Raw genomic sequence first — 27,724 nt, forward strand, 5'->3', positions numbered from 1 at the left:
CTTCACGTCGGCCAATGACAACGCGTGATGATCACCATCATTGATGTGTATGCTCCATGCTCCACCGACAAGAAGGATCTGTTCGTTTTAGCTCAACTGACTGTCCCAGTTCAGAGTTTATCTTTCTTCTTCCAATGCAAAAGGAAAAAGATAAACTCTGAACTAGTGCATCAAGTTCAGCTGAAGCGAACAGACCTACAGACCTACAGACTACAGACTTCTATCTGTGAATCCGTGATACGCGACGCTCACAGCGTATGTACGTAGTCGTATCTTCTCCCCCAACCTCCAACCTCCAATCTCCAATCTCCAACCTCCAACCTCCAACCTCCAATTGAGATCCTGCGATTCGCGCCTCGCGACGCTCGTGAGACGATTTGGTTTCGACACGGCAAATAGCGGCAAACTGCAACAACGAGCAACGAGGTAGTTCCTTTGACGCGGTTTGGTGTTGCAGTGAAAGCAAGGAGCGACGCGACTCCTCAGCGTGATCCTTGACGTAAATATGTCGCGTTAGTGCCGTAAATGTCAAACACGATGAGTTTCTCCAGCGACGAGGTCAATTTTTTGGTCTATCGATACCTACAGGAATCGGGTAAAATTGTGACCTTCAGCTCATACATAACCTTATAATATGTACATTCGAATGCCGCTCGGTCTTTCTGTCGTTCGTAGCGACAATTTTTCCAGTACAGTAGCCGGGATTTCTTTGTTTTTTGAGAAAGATTTTTCATCGTTAATCAGGCGCGGATAATCGGCTCCTTACTTTTTGAAGCGGGCCAGCCTTATGGAAAACTTATTCTCATCTCACTCTATTAAAGTTTTTGTGACCAACTTGTGTTTATTCTTATCTCCCGGGTTCAGTCTCGCATTTCCAATGGGCAATAAAAATTACGTGTCGACGTTTCCTGAAAGAATTAAATCAATTAATTTGATTACAAGACGAAAATAACTACATATAATTAAATTAAATTTGTGACTTGAAAACTTTTATTTAAGGGAACTAGGCAGTCAAATTGGGTAAAATTGTAACTCTTTTTCGGCTTATACATATATCAGTTAACTATAGCGTCGTTATATATATGTTATTCAAAAAATATTTTTTTTAAAGTTTATAATATTATTAAACATTATCCAAAAGTACGAATTACCATTTTTATTCATTTCATTGTAATTAATTGTCGAAAAAGAGTTACAATTTTACCCAATTTGACTGCCTAGTCCCCTTAATATTTCATACTCGAAATAAATCTCATGATAAACTCGCTTAAGTTTTAGCCTTGTAAGTTAGATTTGTGTTTCTTATTTTTTTTTACAAACTTGTATCTCTCGCAGGCTTCCAACATTCTGCGTATACATTTGGCATAGAATCACATATATCGCAAAGCAACATCAATGGAGCTTTAGTGCCACCGGCAGCTCTTTTATCCATACTTCAGAAAGGACTACAGTATACGGAAGCAGAAATATCTATAGGTGAAGATGGTACCGAACAGAGAATGGTGGAAGCGTTATCTCTTATCGACGCTGTCATGCCAGATGTTGTTGCGACACGACAGAATCAAATCAATCAACAAAAACAACAGGTGAAAACCGAAGGTCAAGATACCAATGGCGAAGAAGGTAATCTAATCGCTATATATTTTATGACAAAGTATATAATATACAGGGTGTCGCCAATTTAAATGAAAAAACTTTGGGTTTTTCCTTTTGGGGTCAATTTTTAATGAGTAACAAAGATGGAACGATGCTGTTAGCGCTATATAGTGTCTCCCCGAACGCGCCCCAAGTGTTTACATATGTAAGGAACCTTGAAACAGAAAATTTATTTGGTGCCAATCAACTTGAAAAAGCAACTAACAATGAGAGATTAAATTTTTGTGATTTTTTCCAAAATGGAGCAAAAACAAGCAAATCTCTAAAGGATTTTTTGTCTTAGTTTTGCTATTTAAATGGGGGGACACCCTGTACTGTACATGTAGGCATATAGCCCTAAAAGGCTAAAATAAAGATGCAAAAATTGAACTAAGTGCTAAAAAAATAATAGATAAATTAAGCAGAAAATAATGCACACATATCGCTAAGAGCCTGGTACACCCTGGTTTGAGAGAATTGTAAATTCTTCAGACCTCCTTATAACCCAGGCAGATTAAAATAGGACAGCCATGGATTATGGTCATTTTGCGACTTATGTTACATATCATTTTTGTCAAATATGACAATGAAACAATAAATTTTTTTGTAAAAAAAATGTATTCTCATTGCTAGAATTCAGGCAAAAATGATAAAACATAATTCAATATCAATCTGTCCGTCAATCAGTGGCACACAGCTTTTTAAATAAATTAAATTAATGAACAAATTAAAGAGAAATAAAATTAATATCTAATTGGTACTGATAATTAAAAATAAATAAATAGAAATTGATCTCACAACTTGCGATAGCAATTCAGTAACGGCAATTCTCTCTACTGTTATTTGTATTCTTGGAGTAATTTTTGGAAAGAGAAGTTGATTCTTTTATCTTTTTATGATTGTGCTGGAAAGCAAAATAGTCTTAGTGAGAAAATGTTGACTGTTTAATCTAGGACAAAAAAAATGCTCTCTTCTGTTCTCAGTTGTTCCATCTAACGAAGGTGTAAGTAATAATGATCGAGGTGGCGATAGAAGAACGGAGATGGAAGTGGACGAACAGACGAGTGGAACGACAACAGGTTCCAACGCGAGTGCTGTTGAAATACCCGCCAGTAAGGCCACAAAATTACGCGGCCACGAATCGGAAGTATTTATCTGTGCCTGGAACCCTACTACCGATCTTTTGGCTTCTGGGTCGGGTGACAGTACTGCACGTATCTGGGATATGTCGGATAATTCCATAGCACCCAATCAATTAGTTTTGCGTCATTGTATTCAAAAAGGAGGTACGGAAGTGCCGAGCAATAAGGATGTTACATCATTAGATTGGAAGGTACGAACAATCGCAGCCTTATAGCTTCACTTATTTTCTATTCATTAAATTTATTTATTAAATGCGATGACACCGTGCATTTTGAACTTTTGCAGTGCGATGGTACATTACTCGCGACAGGAAGTTACGATGGATATGCGCGTATTTGGACAACCGATGGACGGTTAGCGTCCACATTGGGTCAGCATAAAGGTCCAATTTTTGCATTAAAGTGGAACAAACGGGGCAATTATATTTTGAGTGCCGGGGTCGATAAAACGACCATCATCTGGGATGCTGAAAGTGGACAATGTACACAACAGTTTAGTTTTCATTGTGCACCAGCTTTGGACGTCGACTGGCAGACGAACACTTCGTTTGCCAGTTGTTCCACAGACCAGTGTATACATGTGTGCAAACTCAATGTAGATAAGCCTATCAAGAGCTTTCAAGGACACACAGTGCGTATATACATATCGAGAGAGATGTTGTTCAATTTGTCAAATACAAGAAATGTTATTCTTTTCATTTTCTCTTTTGTTTTCTTTATTTTGCAGAATGAAGTCAATGCAATCAAATGGGACCCACAAGGAAACTTATTGGCCAGTTGCTCAGACGATATGAGTTTAAAAATTTGGTCTATGAAGCAAGATACATGGGTACATGATTTACAAGCTCATAGCAAAGAGATTTATACAATCAAATGGTCTCCGACTGGTCCAGGGACGCACAATCCGAATATGAATTTAACTTTGGCTAGCGCATCATTTGATTCCACAGTTAGATTATGGGATGTGGAAAGAGGCGTCTGCATACATACTCTTACAAAACACACCGAGCCAGTCTACAGTGTAGCATTTAGTCCTGATGGGAAGTTTCTCGCTAGTGGTAGCTTTGACAAATGTGTTCATATATGGTCCACTCAAGTAAGTATCTCATGGTTTTTTTAATCAATTTATTATCAATCAAGATAAGATCGAAAGTAAAATTGTGCTGATATATTATTCTTTCATATGAACAGAGCGGCCAATTGGTACACAGTTATAAAGGCACAGGTGGCATTTTCGAAGTCTGCTGGAATAGTCGTGGTGATAAAGTTGGTGCCTCGGCATCTGATGGTAGCGTATTCGTTCTTGATCTTCGTAAATTATAATTACATCGGCGTTATAGAAGGAATATTTTCCATCGATTCGCGACAATTTCGTTAGCATTTGAGATTAGGTCAGTTTTATATCGTATTCTTTCATTTTTCTATTATATGGCGTGATTCATAATATCGTAAATACACAATTTGTACAAGATTCTTTATGTAATAGTATGTTTCCACGGGTGCATCGTTGCATCTAACGATGGGACTTTATGCGATCGTATAAATTTATTTGCGACGAAATCTAAATGCATGTATGTATTTCTTACTTGATTTATATCCTTTATTATAATAAAAGATTTATGGATCTCAACTACGATAAAAAATTATTAGGTTTTAGAAATTTAAGTTAGATTAAAGTGTCAATATAGATAAACGCGAAATGTAATAAAAAATTTATCTCTAAAATATCATTCGATATTGGATCACTCTATATAATTGTATTTAAGTTACTTGAATCTTGGATATGTTTATGATTTATATTGTATATTTATAGATTATTTTAAGAATTTTACCATTTAAAAATCTAGCAAATAATAGACGAATTCGAGAAGTAAATAACGAACAATATATTAAATCGAGATATTAAAAAAATGAAACAACTCGTACAAGAATGTTATTAATTTAAAGATCACAAAATTATATATAATATTTTTCGTCCGTACAACAGTTTTGCAAACCTTGTATGCCATGATTTATTAATTTTTTATTTTGTATCTGTTATGGACTTCTATCGATGACTTGATTTTTAATTGAATTTGATTTTTGTACTGCAAGTTTTTTGGGTACAATTTTAATGACTAATATGGATTATTGACTAAATCACTTTTGGATTAATTTATGAGCATTAATAACCAACATTTAATGATATAATATCAAATGTAAAAATGACATTATGACACACATCACATCAGGCACATTTATCTTTCGAGTCCGTCAATTAAAATTGTCTATTTCTATTGAAATCTTTTCATTATTTTAAAGAATTATTATAATTACATGAAAGAATTAATAATTTTTTTCGAAATATTTCCTTAATATATTTTTTTTTAAATGCATAAAGAGAAATGTACGTACATTGATAATGTTTTTAATCATAAGATTTTGTACAGTGTAACAGTTTGACAAACTTAATATTCCAGAAAAATGGATTACCATGTTCATTCGCTAAAATCGATTGGAATATGTTATTTCAAGTGTATAACTGTAATAATATTAAGCATTATGTAAGCATCTCGATAATGAATAAAAAAAATAAACTTTTAAAAAAAAAATTGTAATTGTAGTTGAAAATAATGACACTGTTATATATATTATTCGCCATCCTTACAATCCTTTTTATAACGTATAGGGACGTACGAAAGGATCATCGTTGATTTTAAACGAAATTTATTATCATTAGTTACGTGTAACACACAATTCAATATTATTATTAGATGCCACCAATTCGATATCATAATAAATTATTAGTAAGCGATATAAGACAATTAAATGTTTAATTATATTCTTATAAATAAGTTATTAGCTATCGTGCTACGAAATATATATGTGCAACACACATGTTTCAACATATTGATAAATTTTTTTTTTTGAGATAAATATATTTTGACATAATGTTCAAATTAGTTTATTAATAATAAATAAATGGTTCCGAAGAAAAGAGATAATGTCTCTATATATTCTAAGTTCTACATATAATATAACACTGAGAGAGTGGATATTATTGAAAGATACTTAATAGCTACATATTTTTCTTGGATATTCTATGATCGGATTTTGATGAAACAAATTAAAATAATTATAAATCTCTTTAGATATTCTTGTGTGGCACAATTGTATCGTGTCTAATCGTAATATTAAATAATTATAGTAATAATGCGTACACGTTTTATATTTGCTGTATTTTCCGCGACACTTTCAATCCCCTGTATTATTTTAGACACTTTGTTCAATAATCGCTGTTTTTTGTACTCTTGTTACGATAAATAACAACTGACAATGAGAGATAGTAAATATACAATAGCAAGAAGAGACGAAACGATCAATATATAGTTATCATCAGTAAATATAAAATTAAATTAAAATTAAAAAGAAAAAGCGCCAAAACAAGATATATGTAAAATTATTTTTAAATTAGTATGTAGAATATACATCTGTTGTACTTTATCGAGCTTATCACTTATAGGTATTATAATAGTCTTCTCTCAACATTAAATAGTATATATCTGATTTCCGGATTCGTTTACAAGATTTAGGTAATTCTTTTATCGATTTGTGGACAATTTTTTTTTTTTATTTTAACACACCATGCAGAAAATAGATATCGTTCAGAGTTGCAAACTGCAGGTACACACATGCAGCCGAGTGCCTCTCTCCAACGATCGACGCTGGTACGAGAGGCGGTATCGCTATATCGATATAACAAAGTATTTGTACATTTATTATTATAGAGGTTGGCAAAAGTAAAATTGTACACTTAATAAACTCACGCGTCGCTCTCACATCGGATCGTCTTTTGCAAATGGGATTAATTAATATAAATGCTGCGGATACAATTAAATATATACGCTAAAGAGGAACGGGGGGATATTCTCTGCGAAATAGAAGAGCTTAGACAAGATCACAATGTATAATACTGCTTCGTTACACCTTTCTCCCATGTCCGAAGAAGCTATAGATAGATATAGATAGATATAGAAAGGAACAAGTAAATATAGCTCTCAGATCTTTGCACGTTTTGTTTGAAGAACATTTTGTTTGAAGAACGCGCAATGGTCGCAAATCTATCATCTATATACGTCATCGTACGTATCTTCGAACAATGCAATCGCCATTTTTTATTCTTGCCAAACCAAATGCATTAATATATTACAATCTAACTCAATAAATAAACTCTAAAATTAGTAGAATTATATTATAGAAGAAAAGTCGAAAATATTGCACAAAATATTTCGATTTCTCAATAGGGTTCATCCGCATCTGTTACAATCGTTAATTGTAAAATTCAGGAAATTTTTTTACACTTGCTTATCGCCTTGTCGCCAACTGCCATAATCCATAAACTATACTTGTCACGCAAGAAATACGGATAAATGAAAAACAAAAACAATCAATAAAATAACTTATCACAATAATGATGATGGATTAAAAGTCGTATATAGCAATAGAGCTAAGGTATCGGATCTGGAGTTTTTCTTTGCAGGAGGGTGCGGTTACAATAGGTGTAGTTCATTAGCCTGCACCTGAAAAATTAATATTATTATTAATAATTAACAATATAAATATACCTTCTTGTACAATATACAATTCAGGGTTGGGAAGTAACGCGTTATTTGTAACGTCGTTACCATTACAGTTACTTTTTTTTTTTTTTTTTGGTAACGAAGCGATAACGGCGTTACTATTTTTTTTTTCTGTTATCGCTACTTTTTATATCTGGAACCTATTTCCTATTTTTATGACATATTATATTTTCGTATATTCAATCTTCACTTATCAACAGATATTTATATTATAAATTTAAAATTATTATATTAAAGGTTTTAAACAAAATTATGAAAATACAAAAAATATGTCCTGTATTTAACTATATTTATAAATTTAATGCAAACCAAAATTTTTTTATTTATACCGTGAGTGTTTTAAAATTTTTTCCTTTTAATTTATAGTTTTACAAACTTAAAATAAAAAATGTAAAAAAATTTATTGATATTTTATTAATATTTTAATTATTAATTTTATTTAATAAAATATATTACAAAAGTAACGATAACGATAACTAGTTACTTTTTAAAAGTAACTTTCGCATCCCTGATACAATTTTAATCTTTCGAATTAATCTTTCTCTACGAAATTTATTATATCGGCATAATCTAGAAATTATAAATTTTTTTAAGCAAGACAAAAATATTATTTAATGATTTCAAAAAAAATAATTATTTATTTACAATAATCTTTCTTTGCAACAGCCTTCGAAAATAGATTTCGAAAAGAAATGGATTTCGAAAAAGATTTAGGAATAGGCAACTCGTACTCTAGTCCGATCATCTTGCGATCCGTGAAACAAGGGATTATTCTCTTCGATCCACTCTTCGATCCTGTTGGACATTGCAGGCCGGTCGCGATCGTTTCTCGATTTGTCGGATCTCGCGATTCTGCCAGCGTCCGATCCTGGCACCGATCTCTTGCCGATACTTTCGAGGACGCGGCGATTTTCCGCGATCTGCCGCAGATCCTGCTCCTGCTTCCTACGAGCCAGCTCCAGTAGGACCCTCTGCCTCAACACATCCAAATTGTTGACGATCGACAGGGATCCGATTCTCTTGGCGCGTGTCACGTCCGATCTGAGCTCGTTGCCTAGTATCTCGTTCTATGTGTAACAACGTACAATTATAATCCTTAAAATATTATTAATACGTTAGAATTAGAGAGAACACACAAGCACATTTGTCGATATAATCCACCTATTATCCACCAAGACGAATAAAAAATCTATTGTCAAAGTAAATTTTCGTTAATACCTAGTCAAGCATAAGAGAAGTAATTTTTCTCTTTACAAAGAGAATATATATTATTGTTAGAGATCTATTTATAAAGAGATGATATATATTCTCTTTATAAAAAGAATATATCTTATAATAAGGTTTCCTCCGTGATCAAAAGATAGCTTAAGTTTTTAAGGATTAAGGTATTTATAACACTCATCTATTATAACACCTCGCTTTAATCCAAGATGTATGATTGTTGAACGCAGAATTCAAATATTTGGCATTAAATATTAAAGCGAGCGATAGATGAACAATGAATTTCAACCAAGCTAGATGGTAGTTAAGCTGGTTAATAAGTTATATATTTTATTGTGTATTTTCGCAAAACCATTCTCCTTCGCACATTTACATACAATTTCACGTCGCGAGCAATTGCGAATTTTGTACGGTGCGTAATGACATCCGAAAGTGCGATCCCTTGTCAAAGGTCACAAAAGAGCTTTCAACTTACGCTGCATAATGTACCGAACCGGAAGAGGCGCATTTACAGACTCGGCGAGGAGCAAATAACGAATGCGTGGATAATGCGACTCTGTCACCATCGTCGTGTCGTCGTGTAATATATTTTTATGCAACGTGCCTTGAAACGCGAATAAAAAATTCGTTGAACTTTTTCAACCGCGCTTGTGCAAATCGACGTGTTTCCGTCGACTCTATTTTGTCTGATACGCTGCAAGCCATTCGTTTGACCAGAGAAAACCACGTGTGTATCGCATTTGTCAAAGAGCTCTCGACAGCGTATTAAACAACAACCCAGGTAGCAAGCACGTGTCATTTTCACGTCGAAAGCTGGTCATTTCCGGTTCAATGACGTCACCTGACCAAATAATGTCTAATTTAAAACGTCTTAATGATGTTGTAAAAAACGGTCATAATATCGTGATTCTTAAGTCATTATTATAAATCGCCCAAGTATTATTATTTTTTAACTAAAAACTCATTTAATTTTTTATAATATCTTAAATTATTCAAACAACTTTGTGTAATTTTGATTTTCACAATTATCCTCTATATCTCAGGACCCTGAACATGAATTTCCTCTATAACCTGGGACTTGATCGTGACATTTGATCATGAATCTTTTCCTCTAGCGTGAACTCGTGAAAAGTGAAAAATTTCATTAACGAATTCAATACTTGTGAGTAAATTTTTCATTTTTTACGAGTTCACGCTAGAGGAAAAGATTCATGATCAAATGTCATTAAAACGTCACTATAATAGGTCTAAAATGGCGATCAAGTCACGTGTCTTTTTAACGTCTTGAAATGTCGTCATCGGTCTGTGACATTAGTCCGTCATGTTTCCGTCATTTTTACATCGTTACATCACGTCATAATTGGTTCGAACTGACCATATTTTCACGTGAAAATGTCGTGTGCTTGCTACCTGGGAAGGATTTAAATAACGTGCATGAAAACGATTTAATCAAGAATATTAACGATAATTTCGCCTATTATCGCGAGATTGCATCATCATGTGCATAAGCACGTAATCTTTTTATGCTGTATAATTAATTTTCTTGAAAATTAGTTGCTTCCGAACAGGAAACGACGATAAATTTATTTTTCATATATACGGTGTGCGTAATTTAGTTACGTTTACGTTTAAAATGGTAATTATAATAAAAACGATAAATGGTGCGTGGAAAAAAGCAATAATACAAGTATAATATTTCAATTTTTACAAGTAATATTCATTTTTACTTTGCCAGCAAAGTATGCGCAGCAAGAGTTTGGAGCGGATAAAAGAACACCCGCCTTTGATCCTCCGGGGTTTTCAAAAGTTTTCCGTTCCGAAATAAACCGGGCAAACCGTATATGGGATGTCGCAGGAAATAAGAAGCAAGGCAAATCCTATGTAATCCTACGAGACGTGGGATCTGTCCCACGTGTGCGCATTTCTAAACCAGGGAGAGGGAACGTCTCCATTCATGAATCGGATTCTCTTCCGATTCACTCTTGTATACATACGTACTACATGTATGGTATATGTTACGTCATTTTGCATCACGCCAATACGAAACCGAAGCGCTTACCGTGTATCTCCTGCGTATCTTGTGTATTACAATATATACGTATATGTGTTATCGCCTGCGTGGATACTACTAGTCGGATCCTACGCACAATTAACAATTCATAACATAAAGCACGCTTGTGTATAAACCAATCAGGCGTTCCGACATGTGTCTCGCGTCCACACAATAGTCCTTGTATTTGGAATGTTGTTGTTGTTTTGCGACGAACGTGATTTCCGCGCGTACGCGTTTTGTAAGAATTTATCGACGGATTATTGATGATACCCTCTTATCATTTCAATGAACTTTGTAGTTACAAAATGCCACTTGCATATTTTTTCTGCCTCTTTTAAGAGGATTAAAAATATTTTTTATTTAAAATTGCATATATTGATAATGATGCAAAAATAAATTTTCAAAGATAAGAGCACATGAAATTGCTCGTATAATAATTATCGGAGCAATTATTGTATAAACAAATTCAATGCCTCATTGTTTTACGAATCATTTTTTCTCGCCTCGTTCGCTAAAAGGTGTCTACACGAGTGTTATTTTTACATCCATGCTTTAGACACATATCGCCCATCTTCGATTAAAGAGAGAAGAGCGCGATTTTTACACCACAATAGCGGAGAAAGAAATAAACGTGTATTACTCATTATGTAATTATTAGGCTGTCGTTTAAAAAAGAAAACAAAGGAGACGTACCTCCAGTTCTGGTATCCTTTCATCTATCAAGAGGAAAATTTTGGGACGATCATCCGACACGTCCCTTCTTTCGTACGATGACAGAGGAGCGGATGTTGTGAGGCCAATTATCGTCGTAGATGCCAGAATGCCGAGTAGTATCATCGTGCAGGAAGAATGTAAATTAATAACGTTCATCTGAAATATAGACGAGGCCACATGTAGACGATAAATGTATCGGCGGAATATTTATTTCGGACAGTAAACCAGATTTTGGGTAGAAAAAAAAAAAAAAAAAAAAAAAAAACATTTAGATAGAGATAACGCTTTTTTCCTTATTTTCATAACATTTGTATTAAATTGCATGACGATGACCTATATTTAGGCTGCATTTCTTCACACACGTTGCGATATTATACTTTTATCTCAAACTTCTTTGCGTCATATTTATGCGTCGAGATAAAAAAAGTGAAGAAGAGAAAAGATTCGCGGCAGATTTACAAATTAAGTCTAAATATAAACGAATATATAATGATGAAATCAGAGAGACGGCGAGAAATTTACATCGCCAGGGTAGCAGCGCGCAACTTTTTCTCTCCATCTGCTTCTTTCTATCCCTCGAAGCCTACTCGACAGCCAAGAGTAAATACCTTTTACCTCCGCCATCCATCACAGAATAATTCAGAGAATTTCAATCGAGTACAGCAGGTGAAAAGATTTAGTTTGCGCGCAAGTTGTTTGCCCTGCTAACATACGATAGATTTAAAGCTTTCTATACATTTCGCCATTCACGTTAAAGCACGCACCTCTCCACAAGAGGGAAAGAGAAAGAGAAAGAGAAAGAGACTGTTAAATTACTTTGGAGATTCGACGGTCCAATTGCACAGCTTTTGTATTCAATATCCAGCACAGAGATGCCAACAGACATCTTAAGGGGATGCCGAACTACCAAGTTTTAACAATACGATATATATTTGCTTAATATCAAACTTGTAATTTATATACACATAAAATAAAATAGGTTTCCCCCTCTCAGAATTGCATGAAAGGATATTTGTGAATTTTTAGAAATGAGCTTGGAAGCCTAATAGAAAAAAAGCACAACATTTTCCCATACAGCACAGATCATTGCAATTACATTGCAGCAACGTTGCAATATTGCAATGAAACGTAAGAAAAATATTGCCGAGATATAAATCCACAAAATATCAGCACAGTTGTTGCCACGTTGTAACATGAATATTTCGAAAAAATTTCAACATCAAAATTCTATAATTTATATTTTTTTACGGTAAAACGTAATAGGATATATATAAAATATGCAAAAGTTGAACTTAAAATAAATGCAATAATTCATATATTCATCTAATAATAAGAAATATTATATTATAAATTTAACAATCGTAAGCTTGCCTATAGAGAGCAAATTGTATCGTATAAATATAATAACGTGACTAGAAAGGACTAAATTAAATAATAAAATATTGATTGTACAGGGTGACCTATTTTAATGTACCATCCCCAAAAACTTTTTTATTTTTGATTGTAGAAAAAAATACTTTAGACAAAAGTTGTTTGGTTCGAAGGGGGTACGTAAGATGGTATTGGTTTGATCTTGGATAGTCGTTTAAAGGTCACGTAAAGGTCATTTTTAATTTCTGACAGGGGAAAACCTATTTTATTTTATCCGTATAAATTGCAACTTTTATATTAAGCATAATATATTGTTTTGTCAAGTTAGAACTCGGTCGGTAGTTCAAAGGATAATGAGTTTTTAGTCATCTTTGAGGGACATGTACTGTCTGGATAACGTTTCTCGCGAAACGTACCACTCTGTCAATAGTGTCGATAATATCCTTGAATTCTTGGGAGCTTTCTATTGTACCGGTAACACATTACAGGTATTACATCATATATATATACAGGGTGTTCGACAACAGATGGAGATTGTTATTCTTGATTTTTGTCTTATTTTATCATGTAGAATCACTCCTTAAATTTTGTCCCACCTGCTGTCAAACATCCTGTATATATGTATATAAAAGATAATTTTTAATTGTACGCAGGGTGTTCGGTAATTGGTGAAATACCTGTTTATGGCAGATTCTTGAGATCATTTGGAGTCGATTTTTCTTCAGCGAAAATATCGAGAGATGTCATCAAGTTTCCAATTTTTATATTTAATTATATATCTTTGTAATTAAGATTTAAATTAAAATTCTATTAGAGTAAACTATCTGAAATTAACTGAAGAATGTTGTTTTGCTAATTTTTTAACTTCAAAAAGTTTAGTTTGTGAAAAGCGCTTTTTTTTCAATCGCTCATAACTCGGAAATTATTGATGCCTCATTGCGACATTTTCGCTGAGGCAAAATCGACTTTAAATGATCTCAAGAATCTGCCATTAACAGGTTTTTCCTCAATTACCGAACACCTTGTATATAAAGTTTCGATATTTTTATTCATTATTTCTCAATCTTTTTGATTCTTCTATTTCTTGTCAAAAGAGATTATTTTCATTTTGTGTTTATTTTTCGATTATTTTTTTTTCCTCCTAAATAAAACCTTTTAGAACTATCAAACTTGATTTTAATAGTAGATTCTTATTGCAAATTGAAAAATAAATTTTTCTCTAACAAAAAGGTCGCAACAATAATAATTTTCAAAATTTATTATTCTTAAGTCTATAAAGTATATTTATTTCAAATTTTTATTGATAATCTTTATTACTGTACAAACAAAGCCAATAGCAAAAGCAATGTAAAGTTACAATATCAGTGTCTGAGCATCGCTACTTGCGAAATGTAAATGTTGCCATCATCGTCGTCGTCGTCGTCGTCGTCGTCGTCGTCGTCGTCGTCGTCGTTGTTGTACCAACCGTTATCATCGACGTTGTCGTCGTTGTCGTCATCGCCCAAGTTCATTAACACCGAGGGCTTAATTTGCCGCTCGTAATTTAAGGTTGCCGTCTCGCTTTTCAATTACCATGCTACGAGTCAGTCGGAGACGCGATTTCAACAGCTTGATATTCTAAGCTAGCCTTCTACACCATTATGATTATTTCTTTTTAGTATTGTGCTGAGAGTTCGTCACGTGTCATTTTTAATTAATACCCGGACAGATTGGTACGTTGAGGTAGATTATGTCACCAATGTTCAATTAGTCCCAATGTGTGACTTTTTATTACGCAACTTGGACGATTAATGGAGACAACGTGGAATAGACTGGAATAAATCTCACGGAATATATAAGTCGGGCTTTTCATACATTTTATTTTATTTCTGCCTGTTTCCCGTTTCGTTTAAAGTAAATACATCCTTTTCTCGAGAAAGAAAATCTTGTCGAGCATGTGCTTTTGAAAAAGAACATGCTCCGAGACACAATCCGTAATTTCTCATTTTAAGACGTTAATTCAAACGCGTCCAGCAAACGAGGGATTCTATTACGTTGCAACAACGATGCAAAAAAGTAGATAATAATGTGCAAGGATTATTTTCACAAAGAGCAAATATACATGTGACTATTTCATGTTATATTACTGGTGTTCTCCTCTCCTTCTCTCTCTCTCTCTCTCTCTCTTGCTAAAAATGTTTTTACCATCAATAAGCATATGTGCTGTTTAATTTTCATCAATAATGACTGCCTACACAATCGTGGAAAAAGGCAAATTTTCGTATTATTAATATTACAGTTTATATTTTGTGTATATGTTTATAGGAAGTAAATTATATAAGGAATAAAGAGAATAAATAATTGTTACTGAAAATTTTAAGAATCGATAATGAAACGCATTAGTAATGTACAATAGAATTAAACGATAATTTAATCAATGTGCTAGCGGCGATTGATCGAACCATCAGTCATCCGCTGTTTCGCACGCACGCGCGAAATTCCACATTAATAAACATTGATTGCGATACCGAAATATTTATCGACTAAATTAACTGTTAGTATAAACTTTAATAATTATATTAATATATATATATATATATATATATATATATATATATATATATATCAATTGTGACTATGTAAAAGAATGACTATTAATTAATAGAAAATATGAAATTGAAGAAATAATAATTATCAATTCAGCCCATCACAATTATCCCGATCAATCTGTCATTCGTTGATTTCAGTAGAAAAAGCCTTGTCGAGTCAGACCATATGGCATATACAAGTCTGATTATATCCATGTATAACGCAAGATCTTTAATTAGATTTATATGTATATAACGCAGGCTCTTTTTAATAAATCGCCAAGTTATTTAAGAAAGTGTCGTTACTATTAAGTGATATTTTCCGCCTCATTTCGATATATAAATAATTAAAGATGCAAATTTGATTGAGATTGTTTTATTCGAGCGAGCTTAATAAAGTTATCGCGGTAAATTGATACGTGAATATAGATCGAATTACCCTTTCGTTCTCTGAATGACCGTGCGTCAACCTGTTAGTTTATATAAGTGTTCACTGATTGAGTGGCTCATGTGAATGAAATTAATCACGCGTGCAATAATGCGTCATTAATCTTATTATATGTATACGTGTCATTAGACTATTAATTGATGCGCAATTATTCGGTCATTGATATTATCCTTTATTCATTCTTCTTTCATTTATCGCTATTTTACTTTTTTATGACACACGTTCCAACACCATCGAGTGTTATTAAATCTATGATGAGAGAAATATCCAACGCTTTCGCTTTGAGCGAGAAAAATCCTTGTATCCTTTATCCTTAGATCCGTATATTTTCAAGCGAAACTAAGCGAAAATTCTTTCAAGGCATATCATTTTTATGATAAATTATAGAAAAATCATACCTTGGGCGCGAATATATACGCGATGTAACTTTTCCCCGATATATCATACACAATATAAATTTTTTCGAGAGAAATATACATATACACTTAATAATTAGAAATTTTACGCATTAACATCCGCTGATGGCTCTCATTGCCAAGTTTATAGTTGTGTACGTACACTGAATTTTTATTTATTTCAAAAAATAAATGCAATGAAACGAAAACGCAATATTTTTGCACGTAAAGTCTAATTTCTATGAGCCTACCTTCCTAGCTCGCTCAACTTCTTTCAACGTGGATAAATATGTTTCATAAACTTGTTAGTTCCCAACGCGAGCAAAGTTTGCGAAATTTTTCTTCTTCCTTTATTAATTCTTAGTTTGCATCAGCAGAATATTGAACGTGATTTTGCTTTTATACAGCCATTGACAAAATTATTAGGCACCCTTAAATTTTTCTGTATTTCTTATTTTGTTAACAGTATATAAATACTAAAGAGAATAAAAAATTTTTAAAAACTATCAATAACACTTTAAAGCTGAAATTTCAAGCTTTAAAATGTTTTTTTAATTTTTCGTTTGCGGTAATTTTTCGCCCAGTATCGACAACATGTCTGAAAAATACAGATTTAGTTTCAAAATTATGCATCTCGGCCAAAAAAAATTGTAGGAAAATTTAAAAAAAAGCATTTTGTAAGCAAAATGTTGTAGTTTATGGAACTTGACTTAAATTTCTCTCGAAAAATTTTTTTACCAAGTTGCAGAGAGTGTCAAAAATCCAATAAAATTTTAAGAAACAAAACAATGTTCTTTTTTAAAGCACAGAACAAGGAAAATATAAAAATTATTTTTGACCCTCTCTGCAACTCGGTAAAAAAATTTCTCTCGAAAAATTTAAGTCAAGTTCCATAAACTGCAACATTTTGCCTACACGATGCTTTTTTTTTAAATTTTCCTAAATTCTTTTTGGCCGAAATAAATAATTTTGAAACTAAATCTGTGTTTCTCAGACATGTTGTCGATACTCGGCGAAAAATTATGACAGATGAAAAAAAGTAAAAAAACATTTTAAAGCTTGAAATTTCAACTTTAAAGTGCTATCGATAGTTTTTTAAATCTTTTTAGTATTTATATACTGTTAACAAAATAAAAAAACACGGAAAATTTAAGGGTGCCTAATAATTTTGTTAATAGCTGTATATATACATTGTGATTCTTAAATATACAACATAGTAAGAAATAAATAAATCGACATCTTTGCAGTGCCTAAGAAAAAATTTTTACGTAAAACGTATCTTAAATTAGATGACGCAAAAAATTGATATATATATTTCTATAAAAATACACGATTTTTTTATAAACTAAAAATCTGACAGTTTAAAAAATATATAATAAATGTAATTATGTATAATATATAATAAATACTTAGATTTGGACATTTTTTATTAATAGTAGGACATCCTGTATACATACCGACCGCCTACACCAAGTATTTACTAACACGTCTATGCAGATCGACAGTTACAGTGGACACTGGTATCGTAAATCGTTATGCGAATTTCATCATTAGATAACCTCATCATCGATTTCGCATCGTCAGTTTACATGAAGATAAAGATTCGTGTGTTGATTATATAATATAGATCAAACATCAAATGCATCTATTTATATTTCTCATGCTAGATTTATATCTTTGACTTGATGAAAAATTCAGCATCGAACTTTTGAAATGATTGCCTTAATATTTATACATAGAATTTCGTTATTATTGATTAGAATGATTTATTATAAAATGATAATTTACTAATGTCATATACAACGTCATGCAAAATATAAAGTTTGTCTTGAAAAATTCTCAGAATATTTCTCAGCTCACATCACCTGCATAATATTGAGCTTAATATCTGTTACAACGTAAATCATCGTTTAATTCAATCTGTTTAACTATACGAAATTTACATTTCTCAAGCTTTCTATAAATCGCGTTAAATGTAGGTATATATTGAACCGCAAATGCTGTCACTCGCTTTTGTACGTAACGTTATCGACGGATTGTCGATAAATACGTTTTGAATAAACAACAGAAACACACACATTATCAAATGTACGTACATAATACAAGTTGGATGAATCCTAGAAATCTGTACAAACAGTACAAACACTATGTAAAGTCGGCTCGCATTTGGCTCGTTCTCGATTCATTCGTTTTGTCAAAGAATAAATAAAGTAAGAAAAAGGTTCTCGTGGGGGAAATCAACAATGATTCATTCATTCTGCAAATAAGTTTGTAAGTCACGCGTAACAAACATACACAAGATATTTTCCGCGCAAATATACCGGATAATCTATTATTAAAAAATAACATTTACATTTATATTCCAATTGTCCAAAAATTAATTACACGCACTAACATAAGTACGTCACATACTCTGCTTCTTCGATTACTTGATCGTTTCGAGCTACAATGAATTGTAGCAAAACAGTGAATTCCGCTTACGCGAGTTTTATACGTAATTGCGACGTAATTCCTATAATAATTCATATCCTGACGTGTGTAACTAACGAGCTTGTTTTTTTTTTTTTTTTTTTTTTTTTTTTTTATTTGAGAGACAGAATGCAGGTTTAGATAGATGTGTGTAATTCACGTGTCTTCGCTTCGGGTTCTCAATTATAAATCATTATACTCTATATGAGAAAAACGAATTTAAATATAGTAACAAGTTATTTAAAGTTACACAGAGTACTAAAAAAAGAATAAAATATTTTAAGAGGATTTAGTATTCTTCAAAATAAGTCGAAAAGTCTTAAACATGGATCCAAACGAGCTATTTTTAGATAATTTTTTTTAAAGGAGGGACATTATTTTGATCCCAGTAGAACAGAAAGTCACGATAATATCAAAATAATGTCAAATGACGTCAAAGTGACGTTAAAATGACAAGAATATACAATAATTACAAAAACTCACTTTTTGATTATTTTTTTGTCATTTTGACGTATTTTCACCTTATTGTTCACCTTATTTTCACTTTTTGTTCTACCTGGGAAGCACCTTCTCTAATAAAGTAAGACAAAACATCGATTGTATGTTTATTTTTTTATAATAAAAAATATAATATATATTAACTTTAATAGGATAAAAATAAATTTAAAGCACAATAGCTAAACAAAAAATAAAAAATAAAAAATAAAATAAACATTTCCATATTTATTATTTTCAATTTTTCAATTTATTTTGAACCATATTAAATGCCCTTAAAATATTTTAACCTTTTTTCACTTTACATATACTAACAAACACTCGCAACGCTGACAATATCCTATTATCGAAAAGCTGATTTGTTTTTTTTTGTCTTTTTAGATATTTCATACAGAATATTTATTCATCCAGAATATTCATAAATTTTTTATATGTGTATACTATCGTGGTAAACGATACTATTTTTCGCTTTTTAATAAAATCTCATGTGTCAATGATTACAGTGTTGCGTTAGTATTTTATAAAAATATCGCGTACCATTAATTCATGGAATTTTTTATTGTTATTATTGAAACGTTTTCGTTGAATCGAGCAATATCATGCGCCAATTGTAGTCACAAGTAGAATGAGTAAATTTGTAATCGGACGTCTGAGTACATATCGCGCTTTAAAAAGGTTGTTCCATGATTTGTCTATAATTACGATTATGATTCCCTCTGACGCATTTTCTCAATTAAAAATCTATAAATATACAAATTAAAAGAAAGAATTAAATAAACAAAACGTATATTTTATAATTATATATTACATAATTTACATATTGCAACATAAATCGCCACTTGATAAGCAACAAATAAAGTAATTAATCATTTAAGCACGATAACTTTCATTTATTTTGAATCATTCGAATGCATTTTTTTTGGTAATCTTATCAGCGTGCTATATTTATAATACACGCAAAGATTAACAAAAAAATTAATTGAATTATGAATTCAAATTTTTTATTGGCAAAAACGATGCAATGACGTCATTATTCGCTCCCGGAGCGATTAAACCTTCAATCAAAAACGCTATTAGATTTTAATGCATCACACGTTTCTCTTGTATTTAAAGGGGATAAGATATGAGTTTTTGTATTATACTTGTGTGTTTTCATATTTCACACACGTGACAGTTTATTTGAATTATTCTTTAAAGTTATGCGATAGTTTGTTAATATTTCCCGCGTTAATTTGTCATGAGTATTTTATATTATACCGTTAATATTTTACAAATTATTTAATATAATTTATTACATTTTATTTATTATAATTTTTCCACGTAACGTTGATGCGACACGATTAATAAAATATGTAGTATTTACGAGTCAATCACAAGTTTCAACCTCGATAATCTGTTATTTCTTTATACTTTAGTGCGGCAGCTTGTTTATAGAATGTGAAGAAGTAAAAACTTACGCTCTCTTTTTCTCTTTTTTTATCGATTCTTTATCCTTTCCAGAGACTGATATCAGTAAATAAGATCGGTGATGCGGAATAATTCGTTTACACTGACGGTTACCTACCTACGCGAATTATTCGTGTTTGATATATCAAACTGAATTATTTTATACTTTTTTTTTTTTTTTTTTTTATATGCGACGAGAAAATTTAACTATGGATGAAACACTCGCCTTTGCTCGAGAAGATACAATCTTCGAAATTGATTTTTAGTGATTTATTTTTAGAATTTGATTCATTGAATAGTTAATTTTTTAATTCTCAACGAGCATGTTGGCAAATTGTAGCGGAATATCCTTTTCTCATGGATATAATGAATTGAAAATTGAGTAAATTACTTGTTGCGCCAATTTTAAATCTTATATCAACAAATGACGTGTATTTAAATATTTACAATGTCCGAGAGTCCGAATTTTCGTGAGATTGGATATATTGTTTATAAAACAGTACTGTTTATTTTATGAAATTAAACTTTTTTTTAATTGATCTACGGAAAAGCGAGCGATTTTAAGTTGCCGACGAGATATGATTTGCAGTAACAAATGTTACGTCATACTATGAATAGCTTATACATAATAACGAAATACGATTATCATGATTATTTCGATTTATATCGTGAAATTTCGAAGGCGAAAATTCTAGGCTGCGTCAAATGTTTAAAATTTCACGCGTGAATGTATTTGAAGAAAAAAAAAAACTATCTCAAAAAGTTGAATATATTTTAAGAAGCTAAGGGATAATAGACAAATAGGAGGCAAGCTCTGTAATTAGTGAGCATATAATCATTTAGTATAAAATCAAAATTAAACACTCTTAAAATCTACAATACAAGTTAAATTAGGCGCGTGACATTCTAATTCGTAATTAAAAATGCGAAGGTTTCGGCCTATTTTTGGCGCAAGCATAAATAAAATAATACATTACCGATATCGATATAGAAAGTTCATGGTTGGTGATAATGTGGAATAACTGTGGTATTGTGTTGTTAAAATTGGACATTATTTATTATTTTCTGTCTCTAATAGACTACTGTCTTAATTAAAACATCATGAGTTTTAAACCATTGTGAACTTTGTGAGAATGTGAAGAAGTGGATCGAAGATAGCTGACAATGAGTCACACCCCCTGGCCTACCAACTAGGGAGGACACTCTGCTCCCTTAATATGTTCGATCCTGGTCTAATTTTAACAACGCAATAAACAAAAATTGGCCGAAACGTTCGCATTTTTAATTACGAATTAGAATGTCAATGCGCCTAATTTAACTTGTAGTTTATTTATTAAATGATTATATGCTCACTAATTACAGAGCTTGGCTCCTATTTGCTTATTATACCTTAGCTTGTTATTCTCACAGAGCCTCTCGCTTTAGTTTTGTATATTTTAAAAGTTTCAACGAGTTTTTCATTGTAATTTAAAGAATAGAAGAAAAAAAAAAATTTATATTATAGTAAAATCAGAACATTTTTAAGCAATACATTCATCGAATAAGACACATTTGTTTTCATTCTTTAATTTAAAATGTGAAAATTTTGCGTAATAACAGATAAATAATATCACAAATTTATTGAGAAGACTGAATAAAAATTATAAACTTTTATTTATAAGAAACTGTCTTGAAGTTTCTTTACAAAAGAGGTAGAATATCTACTGGAATTTTACTGTTTGTAAACGACTTTATCTTTTATAAAGAATTTAGCAAGAATTTAACAAGAATTTTGTATTAAATACGGTAAGTCTCTTATCTTACGCGCTAACTTTTTCTCTATTGATTTTCGAAAATATTTAAACGTTACTCGAGAAAAAAAAAATACGTTCTACGACATTGTCGTTAAAAATTCTTCCGCTTTAAATTTCGCTTTTATTTTGTAATCCACCACGTATAGAGAATACAATAAAACAAGTAATATTTCATGGCATTTAAATAAATACAACATTTGAAACGTGACGAAGATATTGTACAGACAGAAAAGATTAAACATTAATGTCATGTAGTATATTTCAAAAATTTCAACACCGTGAAATCAGATAATCTTGCGAGAGCCTAATCCTACTGTATCACGACGCTTTTTTTAAGCTACGTATGTGTGTGTGTATTCTTGTAATATCAAAATGAGCAAGAATATTTATATAACTGTCACTCTCTAAATGTGCAAAGATGTTATTGTATGAAAAAAAATTATTTAAAGTTAATCTTGATACATGTGTATAAATTTCGTCAATATTAAAATCACCTTTTACGAAAAAGATATGAGAAAGAATATTGTTACATTATATATGAAATATAATGTAATAATAAATATATTATTATTTATATTTTTTTAATAAATATATTATTATCATTATAGATAAGAAAATATTTTTATCAAAATACATCTCAGAGAATATTATAGAAAAATGTAACATCGATTATCTCGCGATGTAATAAAGAATCGTATCCTTTCTTCTTAATTGAAACAAAAGTAAATGGTGTGGACGTTAGTTGAGCGAGCGAATTAAGATGTAAATCAAGGGAATAAAGACGAGGCGAATCGTTCAATGTGACGTTCAGCGTGATGTTCTAAAAAATGGCAGACTTATTCAAATGTCGCTGGCTTGAAGTGTTAACGGAGCATTATTTTAAATAACAGAGCGATCGAGACGTATCATTTGTTACCTAATGTACTCGCGCACGTGGATAATATATTTATAAGTAACTGATGCTTTTCTTCCATAAAGTGTGCTTTATAATGTCGTAATAAATAAACTTTCATATTACTACGTAGTCGTCATTTTGATTAAAATACTCGTAATTTTTTAAATAATTCGGTTACATATTTTTACTGACAAATTTTGCTTCACAAATATATATTTTGTATTTTTTTTTTTTTTTCTTTTTAGAAAAACTTTTAAAAGAAAAATAGAATTTCCTACAAATAATTAATAATTACGTATAATAGTTTGCGTATATATATATTATTATTTAATATAAAATAATATACAATAATATTATTAATATGTGTAATATAATATAATATATATGTAAGAAGTAATATTATTAAAATTTAAAACTTTTGAAAACTTATATTATTATTATCACTTTTTTAATTTGCTTATGTAGAGAAATAGAACTAGAAGAAATGAAAATTATACATATATGGCAAATAACGTAGACTAAACAACCGACTGTCGCAAACCCATTATCTCCCGCGATGCGATTCGCGTATCAAAGATCCATTCAGCGAAGTAGTCGCGCGCTCTTTTACAAAGGGTACTTGGTTCATTCATCATTTAACCGGCGACACGCGCGATGCTGCCGCGTTTTAATTCCAGAGCATTGCTTTAATGAGCGGCGATGCGGTTACGCTCTGTCGTGGCGGTCGCACGTGACCAAATTTAATTTAGTCGACACCTTCGAGATACCTCCGAGTAATTTTTCATCTACCCTGTTTTCTTCTTCTCGTCTTTTTTTTTTTTTTTTTCTTGTCAAACAACGACTCCTAGGTATGATTTACACGTACAAGAGTCTGATTTGTCTTTCGCAGCACCTTATAACTCACTCGTTAAAAAAGGTTTTAAACTCGCTCGTATAATCCTGTCTGTTTTGCAAAAAATGTTCGTGAAATACATTACAATTTTCAATCGCGTTAATAAGTTATTAGAAAATTTATCAACGACAGGCAGACAGATTCACTGGAGGAACTCGAAGGAAAGTCAACGATACTCCGTTACGTATTAGCTGGGCAAATAGAAGAGTTTAATCCAGATTTCGGTTCCAAAAAACGTGAAATCCGCTTTGCAATTACGCTTCAGCGAAGCGAATCATTGCGTATATTATGCCCTATCCTCCTTTGCATTTAATGTAAATGTCGACGGAGGAACTCGTGAAAATTTCCTTTACGCGTGAGAAAGGAACCTTCCACATCACGGATTTCTCTTTTGCAGTTCGTTGAAGGATCAGTTAAGTCAGTCTGACAGATTTCAGCGGCTATTTTTCCCGACGTCTGAAATTATCAGTCAAACCGAGTTAACGAGTTTCTTCATTCCTTCGATCTGCCAATCGGATGAAACATAAAAAAAAAAGCCACTGTCGCGTCGCGTCGCGCTATCATTTGTCCAACGATAAATAACAAATGTCGGAAGCGCAAAGTTTCCAACTAATTATTAAAGAAGAAACTCGTGTGGCTTCGTGAAAGTTTGACGTACCTATCTCGCGAATGTTAACAGAGTTTGTTAACAGAGCAAAGTCCATGTTGACATTAAGTATATATATATATATATGCGCGGCTAAATCAGGGATAAAACGTTGAATGGCCCGCATATTACGTCCATGGTACTAAGGTATATGTCCGCTAGGTACTTTGATGACGCAAAATTCCGCACGCGCTTGACCGCTCTCTGGAAGATAAACGTCACGGCTTTAACCAACCGTGAGACAAAGGTACTCGGAGTCAGCTGTTGAGGTGAAACGGCACGGTAATGCGGTGAGTGTGTCACCGCCACGTTTCACGAAAGACAAAAGGTATGCCGCTTTATTTCTAGTCGCTGTAATAATGAATTTTCTATGTAAATACAATGTGCCAGGGAACAAAGGATTTTATTTAAAAATTCGTATTTTTATGTAAAAGTCTCGACGTAAATTCGTATATATATATATATATATATATATATATATATATATATATATATATGTATGTATAATAATAAATATATTATTAACATTATAAATAAAAAAATATTTTTATCAAAATAGGTGCATTGAAATCAAATAAATAAAACTTGAAAAAATTTATACGATTATATAATTTATATAATATTAATATCAACATAAAGTATACACCTTATTTATATAGCACTCATCACAGTGTTGAATGATGCTCATGAAAAAAAATTAATGATGTACACATATGGATACAATAGCAAGTTAAATCCTCCTTTCTTTTATAGTCAAGAGCAGAGACTTGGAATAAAATGTGGAAAACCATTTAATAATATTTAATAACAATTCATGTTAAGTAATATTTTAAATTGAAATATTGCCTTTTTGCATTACATCTCGATTTGCTTTAATCCTACGAAATAATAAATCCAGTAAAATTTTTCACAAAAAGCGTCTGCTTTTTATAATAATCAATGTATATTGGATTCCAATAAATAAAGTAATAAAAAAATAAAATAATGACGCTCTTCTCGGATTAATATTCCCTTTCGATAAAAGCCGAATCCGCAATAGAGAAGAGCTTCTTTCGGGAAGATTTTCTCAAAGAACCGTCCCTTTCTTTTTTCCACAAGCTAGTCACAATTATTTTTATACATGTGTACATATCATTCCCATATAGCTACGCAATAAAAGTACGCACTCGGAAAAGTGAGTTCTTATCTACGGTAAATTGAAATCAATTTCTCGCGCTAATATCACGTAACTCGGAGCATTTGTTTGGCCGTTATCGAGGAAATCGTCGTTGCAAGAGAACGAATCAAGCCGCACGGGACCACGTACGTCACGTAAACACCATATAGCGCGTTTTTTCCTACGACTTCGTACATAATAAATTTTTCTCCCTCGATACACCCCCATCCCCCCCCCCCCCCACGCGTAAGAATCAATCAATCGCCCTCGCTGCGATATTTCAACACAGATTTATCCGCGCTTTTCATCTCGTTCCGCTCGCTGCATTCGCCTGCATCAAAGAAACCTTAAGAGGCGGTAACTCGATGCGTTTTCCTCAGTTTTTCGCGAAAAATACACAGGCATGCCTTTATATTCGGTGACGGGATACTCGAGGCGGAAATTGAGATGCAGGAGGGTGAATCGTGCCGGCCAAAAATACAAGGCAATCAGGATGCAACCTAATGCCATAGGTCGACGATCATGTAAATATAACCGGACACGAACAAGGTAAACGATCCCTGTTTGAAATTATTTTGATCACAGTCTCGGGTTTCCTGATCTATGGACACTGTCGAAGTAGAGCCAGTTAATTAACTTATAGTAAATAAAAGCAACTAAATACCCGAGGACTATCGTTAAGTCTCAAGTTTCAAAAGAGTTTGCAAATAAAGAAAAAAAAAAAAGAAACTTTGATCGATATCTATAATGTTCTCTCATAAGATTTTTTTATTTCAAATTGCTCGCAAAAAAATTCAACGTTACGTATTTCAGAAATTGAAGGAATAGAAAAATGATGTTCCGATTAAAATTCTAAAGAAAGATTAACTCTCTTAATATAGAATGAAAAGAACGCGAGGAACTTGAAACGATTTCAACATTTCTGTCGTATCTTCCCTACACGCTTTCTCTATTGCACAATCAAGTAAAGAGAGAACAAAAAAAAAGAACGCTTGACTATTACGATGCAATATTGAGAGAGCATGCGATTAATTCGTTAACTGCACCGGCTCAAACAATTCACAATAAATTATGAGATATAAAAGTAAAGTCCTCCAATTTTTTTTTTCTCAATACTCTGTTAAAAAGGAATGCAATATTATTCTGTCCTTTATAAAAGAATATTAAACGCAATATATATATATATAAATATATATATCGATATTAAGGGAAAAAAAAATTTATTTATCATAAATTTTGCCTTTACATCTCCATTCGTCTACCTACGTCCCAAGTTGATGCATCGTAATAGCAATCAAGAATCGAGGCTCGCGATAAAATTCGTTCGCTGCGCCTTCAATTCGAAATACGCTCGTAATCATTTCCATATCGATTATCTGTTAACAGCGACATTACATACAAACATTACACATATATGTATAGGTGCACTTCATTTCTATGACGCCAAACGATTCGCCTCGTAAAATGATAAGTAAGGGTACGAGCATCACTTTAACATTGTATGTACGTTCAATATTATGATTTAATTTACGATAATATAACAACAATTTTTCACGCATTTTCCTGTAACGAGCGATAAACCTTTATCTCATCTACTTTAATATGAACAAAATCGCTTCTCTTGGAAGTGGATACGCGAAGAAAGAGAGAGAGAGAGAGAGAGAGAAGATTTACAATATCTCTTGTAAAAGATAAATACGTAGGCGATGAAAAGATAAATTCACGTTAACACTGCGGGGTATGAGACAAAATGATGTTTTTAAAAAT

The 27,724-nt window shown here is 32.0% G+C and overlaps 2 protein-coding genes across 4 annotated transcripts in view; one reads left to right on the plus strand and one right to left on the minus strand.

Moving 5' to 3' along the window:
* The first annotated feature begins 113 nt into the window (after positions 1 to 113).
* LOC140676075 (F-box-like/WD repeat-containing protein TBL1XR1) lies at positions 114 to 5,374 on the plus strand. Of its 3 annotated transcripts, none has more exons than XM_072910746.1 (6): positions 114 to 259; positions 1,336 to 1,623; positions 2,619 to 2,968; positions 3,064 to 3,408; positions 3,505 to 3,873; positions 3,969 to 5,374. In XM_072910746.1, the coding sequence occupies exons 2-6, from the start codon at positions 1,500 to 1,502 to the stop codon at positions 4,098 to 4,100; spliced, it is 1,320 nt and encodes a 439-aa protein (XP_072766847.1). In that variant the 5' UTR covers positions 114 to 259; positions 1,336 to 1,499; the 3' UTR covers positions 4,101 to 5,374. The 3 variants fall into 3 exon arrangements, with proteins under 3 accessions (XP_072766847.1, XP_072766844.1, XP_072766846.1); XM_072910743.1 differs by lacking the exon at positions 114 to 259 and adding an exon at positions 270 to 595; XM_072910745.1 differs by lacking the exon at positions 114 to 259 and adding an exon at positions 662 to 1,020.
* A 602-nt stretch (positions 5,375 to 5,976) lies between these two features.
* Positions 5,977 to 27,724, minus strand: part of Dh44 (corticotropin-releasing diuretic hormone 44) — a 32,305-nt gene continuing 10,557 nt past the window's right edge. Inside the window, exons 2-4 of the mRNA XM_072910747.1 lie at positions 11,364 to 11,540; positions 8,128 to 8,463; positions 5,977 to 7,336 (exon numbers count right to left, since the gene is read on the minus strand). Coding sequence (XP_072766848.1) covers positions 7,307 to 7,336; positions 8,128 to 8,463; positions 11,364 to 11,540 — 543 coding nt within the window. The 3' untranslated portion in view covers positions 5,977 to 7,306. The remainder of the gene's footprint in view (positions 7,337 to 8,127; positions 8,464 to 11,363; positions 11,541 to 27,724) is intronic.

This window comes from Anoplolepis gracilipes, chromosome 2 (assembly GCF_047496725.1).
Source record: "Anoplolepis gracilipes chromosome 2, ASM4749672v1, whole genome shotgun sequence".
Classification (NCBI taxonomy): Eukaryota; Metazoa; Arthropoda; class Insecta; order Hymenoptera; family Formicidae; genus Anoplolepis; species Anoplolepis gracilipes.